Consider the following 7103-nt stretch of genomic DNA (forward strand, 5'->3'; position numbering starts at 1 on the left):
TGCTTAAAACTAGAATTAAGGCTAATTTTAATAACATGTTATTAAATATGTCTCTCTCGTTAATGATACCAATATTAAAATCTTAGGAATCGACCAATACTAATCCAGGCCCACTTTTAAAATCATCCAAAATCAAGGTCATACATTCTGTAGCATAGCACAGCAGCCCTCGGGTTCATCAGTTCGAGAGAATTTCGCTGGTTTTGAGAATGAATAAGCATCTTAATTAAATATCTTAAGCCTCACTCTTATCTATATGAGCACTAAGACAAGTGAGAGGTTTAGGCCGAAATGCTGAAACCTGAAGAGTCACTAGAGGGCACTTACAACCCGGGTCAGTGTGTCGGCACAATAATAAACAATCATTACTGATTAACTTCTGCAGCTATGCGGACTCATGTGGAGGGGGGCTCTTTGCAGATCTGCTTTGTCCAGTGGCAGAAGAGGTACGTATCTCAGATGACTTGCTAATCAGATTGTTCTCTGGGACAGGTTGCAGAAGAATCATGGCTTTGACAGCTAAAAGTCACTCAGCCACCATGAGTGATGGCTTCAAAATCCCCCTCATGGGGATCGGGACCTACGGGGATCCAAGAACGGTAAGGAACCATTTGATTTGAAAGCAGCAATAACAGTTAGTGAAGCACTGTGAGATATCTACCAAGCATGTTTTTGCATATTTGCTTGTTTTATTATAGACTCCTAAAGGAACGGCGTATGAATCAGTAAAGCATGCCATTGATGTTGGATACAGGCATATTGATGGGGCCTTAGTGTATTTCAATGAGCATGAAGTAGGCCAAGCCATCCGGGAGAAAATTGCTGATGGAACTGTCAAGAGAGAGGACATTTTCTACTGCGGAAAGGTAACTTGCATTCTTCTGAGAGGTTTTCACCCACCATAGCAGATGTCAAGGCCGGAAACTGTCCTCAGGTGTGAGTCTGTGAGGGAAGGGGTGTGCCTGGGACCTTGCCTGGGTACCCAATGGTTCCAAGTGGGCCCTGACCAAGGAGACGTGGATAAGATGTCCAGTAGATTTGGAGCTAGAGCACCTACAGGACTGTATGATTTGAATTTTATTAAATACGTATTTGATAGATTTCAATCATACAGTCCTGTAGGTGCTCTAGCTTTATATCTACTGGACGTCTTATCCGCGTTACATCTAATGGGGCTCCAGGGACGGGGCAGCTGTCTAGGAATTTGGTGCTATTATCAGTCTGATTTCCAGTAATACCACATCCGTGGCTATCCTCTCTCCTCTTAGCACTGGTGCCATTGTGTTATAGGGGGTGTCCTAGCTACAATTGGGCTACAATTAAAATTATATTTAATTATAATAAGAATCTTGTCCTGATTCTCTACTCTGACAGCTATGGAACACCTTCCACCCTCCGGAGCTTGTGCGTCCAGCCCTGGAGAGGACCCTCCAAACCCTGCAGATGGACTACGTAGATCTCTACATCATTGAACTGCCCATGGCCTTCAAGGTCTTCTCCTCGCTCTCCCCCAGTTTATTACACCCCAGATTATATGATGCGCTGATATTGATGAGCATATGACAATTTACATAAATGTAACCGATTCCCTTAGCCAGGAGATACCTTCTATCCAAAGGACGAGGACGGGAAGTATGTTTACCACGAGACTGACCTCTGTGCGACATGGGAAGTGAGTGAACGCCTTATTACAGTCCTAATCGCCACATTTTGCAAGAGGCCTTGACATAAGAGCCAAAGTGCAAAGGAATAGCAAATCTTTTCCTAAGCTGCCCTCATGTCTATGACCAAGGTCTAAGCTGTAAACCCTGTAGTATTGTTGGCACACTTCCAAAAGGTTCCAGTGACCTTAGAGCGGTTTAAGCACATTATCTCAGATCTGGGTGAAAAAAAAGGTGCTCTCTCATTTTCTCTTAGGCCTTAGAAGCCTGTAAGGACGCTGGCCTGGTTAAATCACTTGGAGTGTCTAACTTCAATAAGAAGCAACTAGAACTGATCCTGAATAAGCCAGGTCTGAAGCACAAACCTGTCACGAACCAGGTAATGTTTACAGTATGCACAGTTTTTTTATTTTATTATTATGAGTAGTATTATTATCAGTATTAATAATAAATATATATTTGTGTAATATAACCCAATACTCCAATTATAATCCATGAAGTATCGTTAGACGTCAGGTTAACTGGTTTATATCCAGCATCTAAGTGCAGTATGATCAAGAAAAATCGTTAGTTCTGATTGGTCTGAAGCTGTGCTGCCCAAAGTGTTTGATTTGGCCCGCCAGAAAGTGACCCTAACCTTGTCTCGTTAGGGTCAACCAGTGACAAAACAAACACATTTTAATATTATAAATTTGATTTAATTTTCATTTTAAACTGTGCTGGCACTTTTCTACTTTTCCTAATGATCACATGTGACCAAAATGTAATATGATCAATACTGAAATCTCATTAGTGGGTTAATAAAATGAGAAAGTTGTATGTGTTGCTTTATAAAGGTCAACACTGCTGTGATTAACCTGTTTATCTAACTACCGTAGATCGAGTGCCACCCGTACTTCACTCAGCCGAAAATGATGGAGTTTTGCAAGCAGAATGGCATCATCATTGTTGGATACAGCCCTCTGGGAACGTCCCGAGATCCGTCCTGGTAAAGAATTATTTAACTATATATAATATATATAACTATAGAAATATGAGCTTTCACATATATATCACACTGCTTCTGTTGAGCTCAGAAATAGTAGGGAAAATATAGGAAAACATATAAAGATAAATATTATATATATATCATATTTATATAAACATGTAAATAATTTATATACAAATAAATAACTTAATTAAACAAGATTTATGTAATTAATTTTTCCATTCTTGACGAGCAGCTACCTTTTTCAAATGGAGATGAAAGGGATTAATATTACTGTCATTTTAGTTGAAGTCATGCCAATAACTTAGCAACACTATGGTAACCATCTACCAACCACCTGGGATACCATAGCAATGTCCAACCAACTACCTGAGATACTATAGCAGCTGACAGGCAACCACATCGAAACACTATATCACCCATCTACCGACCACCTGGGATACCATATGAACCATATAGCTGCACAGCATCCACCTAGCAATACCATAAAACCCACCTACCAATCACCTGGCATACCCTAACAACTGCCTAGCAACACTGTAGCGCCATTTACCAACCACCTTGGACACCATCCAAGCAATCACCTAGCAACCACCTGGGATACCATAGCAACTGAACAGCATCCACCTAGCAACACCATGGCAATCACCTAGCGACACTATAGCACCCATCTACCAACCACCTTGGATACCCTAATGACTGCATAGCAACCACCTAGCAACACTATAGAGACCATCTAACCACCACCTTTGATACTATAGCAGACACCTAGCAACTACCTGGGATACCATGGCAACTGCCAGGCAACCACCTAGCAACACTATATCACCCATCTGCCAACCACCTGGGACACAATATCAACCATATCAACCATATAGCAACTGCCCAGCATCCACCTAGTAACACCATGGCAATTACCTAGCAACACTCTAGCACCTACCAACCACCTGGGATACCCTACCAACTGCCTAGCAACACTGTAGCACCATTTACCAACCACCTGGGATGCCATAGGAACCATCTAGCAACTTCATAGCAATTACCTAGCCAATCCCAATCACCTGGGATACCATAGCAACTGAACAGCATCCACCTAGCAACACCATGGCAATTACCTAGCAACACTATAGCACCCATCTAACAACCACCTGGGATACCCTAACAACTGCCTAGCAACACTATAGCACAATCTACCAACCACCATAGGAACCATCTAGCAACTTCATAGCAATCACCTAGCAATCACCTGGGATACCATAGCAACTGAACAGCATCCACCTGGGATACCCTAACAACTGCCTAGCAACACTATAGCACAATCTACCAACCACCATAGGATCTATCTAGCAACTTCATAGCAACTGCCTAGTAACCACCTGGGACACCATATCAACCACACAGCAACACCATAGCAAAAACTTGGCATACCATAGCGACCAATGAGTAAAAACAGTTCACCCTAGTAATCACATAGCAGCAGCCTAGCAACCGCCTGGAAATAGCACCCAGTTTAGCTGTAGTCTATAAGCGCCTTAATAAACAGTTTTTTTCAGGGTGAATTTAAAGAGCCCCCCTTTGCTGGAGGATGAGCTTCTGGTGTCCATTGCCAATAAGTATAAGAAGACCACAGCACAGGTGGCCCTGCGATTCAACGTCCAGCGGGGAGTTGTGGTCATCCCCAAGAGCTTCAGTCTGAAGCGCATCAAGGAGAACTTTGAGGTTTGGATGCTGTCAGAGCTGAGCGATAGGCACTGTACGGGTGGGTGATCATTCTCTGATTCCTCTGGATTTCTGTTTCCTTTTCAACAGATCTTCGACTTTTCATTAACTGGTGATGAAATGAAGGCGATAGAGGGGCTGAACAGGAATATCCGATTCGTGGAGCTTCTCATGTAAGTCACAAAGATGAAGAGCTGGTTCTAAGCTCTATGTGTCAGATCAGTAGCATATGGATGATTAGTGCAGACGATAACTATATGGACAAAAGTATTGGGACGCCTGATCATTCATTATTTCTTCTGAAATTAAGGCTATTAAAAGCATTTTATCTTTTACCTGTCTCTACTGTCCACAGAAGAGAATTCTACTAGAATTTGGAGGATCACTGCTGTGAGAAATTGATTGTATTAAACCCAACTCAGTGCTAGGGGGCTTTATGGCATTTGGCATTAGGGCATGTGTGCCAATAGGTTCATCAATGCTTATCAGCTCCAGAGAGTCCTACTCTATTGGCAGAACTTCTCTACAGGGACTAGACAAGCTGTGTGTGTGCATTTGCACATCTGTGTCAGCAATGGGTGCAACTTGAAGAAGCTGAGTGCATTCTTTAGAAGGGGTGTCCACAAACATTTGGACATATAGTGTAGTTCAGCTTTTCATCTTTCAGTGAATTTAATGAAGATCTAAGAACTCGTTGACTTGAAATCAATGTGCATCTGCTTTGATGTGTTCAAAGCAACCACCTAGCAACCACCTGGAATACCATAGCAGCCGCCTAGCAGCCGCCTAGCAACACTTTAGCACCCATACACCTGGGATACCATAACAACTGCCTAGCAACATTATGGAATCCACTTGGGATACCATAGCAACTGCATAGCAACCACCTGAGATACCATAGCAACTGCATAGCAACCACTTAGTAATACTATAGCAACCATTTAGCAACACCGTAGCAATGACCTAACAACAAGCTGTACCATGCATATGCACAGCAACCCCCTAGGAACCACTTGGAATATCATAGCAACCACCTGGGATACTATAGCAACTGCATAGCAACCACCTAGCAACACCATATCAACCACCTGGGATACCATAACAACTGCCTATCAACATTATGGAATCCACTTGGGATACCATAGCAACTGCAAACCAACCACCTGGAATACCACAGCAACCACCTAGTGATACTATAGCAACCATTTAGCAAAACCATAGCAATGACCTAGCAACCACCTGAGATACTGTATCAACTGCATAGCAACCCCCTAGCAATACTATTGCAACCATTTATCAACACCATAACAACCACCTGTGATACTATAGCAACCCCATAGTAGTCATTTAAAAAATTCTGCTCAAATGATATATGTTGTTAAAGTGTAAATAAATCCACATCCCCTACAGAGACGCACTGCTGCACTTTATTAAGCAGCAGCACTGATTAAATGTGGCGTGTGAAAAAGTAATGGCACATTAACTGCTATTTGTTAAATTAAGAAAATCTTTACATGTAAGTTTGTTTACTGTAGAGGGTTTGTTGACTTATTTACACTTAAAAAATGACCAAGGTCGTCATGCCCTTCATATAAGACTGTATAAATGATGACGACCTTTCAAGAATTGATTCAGTCTTTTATTAGAGAATCATTCAGATGTGTTTAATCAGAGAAACTGATCATTCTGTCTGTGTTTGAAGGTGGAGCGATCATCCAGAATATCCATTCCATGATGACTATTAGGTGTTTTTTCACTGGAGCAGCAAACGCATCAAACAGCAGCACTGCCTAATAAAAGGACTTCCATTTTTATTGAACTGTGTGATTCTGCTCTGTATGGAAGTCCAGAAAGGCCATGCGGTAATTATATACTAATGTACGGTTATTTGGAGCTCACAACTTATTTTTCCAGCCAAGAACAAATGTTGAAACATATTATCTTTATTATTATTATATTATTATTATATTCTTCATAATAAAGTTGTGATCTCAACAAAACAAGCTGTCATAATAAAATCATGACTGGAAAAGTGACTCATGGCCTTTCTGGACTTGTGTAGGGATGAATCCTCTGTAAAGTTGATTTATTGTAACGTTATTATCCTAATAAAGGACTTCTGACTGACACTGCTTCACTTGGTCAGTGGTTGAGGCTGGATTGTTTGAAATTTGGTGCATATGTACGGAGACTAAAGTATCAAGGTAAAATGGTATGAAAATGATATTGTGACTTAAATAATAAAAAATCTATAAAGAATAATAATAATAATTACCCATATATAATTTAATAAAGTTTTCCCTTGATTTAACTATTCATTCCCTCAATAAAAGAAATTGTTCCCTCAGTTAATTTTTTTTTTAATTATGGGAACAATTGATTAAATCAAGAGAATTATTTTTTTTCAGAGAATTATTTAATAAATCAATCATTTTTAAAATAGTGTTTTTCTACCTTAATATTTATACAGACAGAATCATTATATATATATATATATATATATATATATATATATATATATATATATATATATATAATGATAGGAAGGACTGGGCTTTATTTAGGAGTCTGGAAATACAGCCAACCTGCCAGTCTCTCGCCTCCACAGCAGGGGGCGCACTTCCACTTTTCACATAGTTCCGTAACTCACCCTGTTCAAATTCATCATTATATCATGTAGATAAAACCTCTACCAGCCAAACTTATCTTTGACATAAATATCTGATTTAAAAATA

The 7103-nt window shown here is 40.3% G+C and overlaps 1 protein-coding gene across 2 annotated transcripts; it reads left to right on the forward strand.

Moving 5' to 3' along the window:
- The first annotated feature begins 506 nt into the window (after positions 1-506).
- LOC140550175 (aldo-keto reductase family 1 member D1-like) lies at positions 507-6322 on the forward strand. 2 transcript variants are annotated; one of them, XM_072674016.1, is made up of 9 exons: positions 507-599; positions 699-866; positions 1375-1491; positions 1595-1672; positions 1918-2040; positions 2540-2649; positions 4203-4368; positions 4459-4541; positions 6071-6322. In XM_072674016.1, exons 1-9 carry the CDS (start codon positions 507-509, stop codon positions 6111-6113), a joined length of 981 nt encoding a protein of 326 aa, XP_072530117.1. In that variant the 3' UTR covers positions 6114-6322. The 2 variants fall into 2 exon arrangements, with proteins under 2 accessions (XP_072530117.1, XP_072530118.1); XM_072674017.1 differs by lacking the exon at positions 1918-2040.
- The last annotated feature ends 781 nt before the right edge of the window (positions 6323-7103 follow it).

This window comes from Salminus brasiliensis, chromosome 2 (assembly GCF_030463535.1).
Source record: "Salminus brasiliensis chromosome 2, fSalBra1.hap2, whole genome shotgun sequence".
NCBI classification, from domain to species: Eukaryota; Metazoa; Chordata; class Actinopteri; order Characiformes; family Bryconidae; genus Salminus; species Salminus brasiliensis.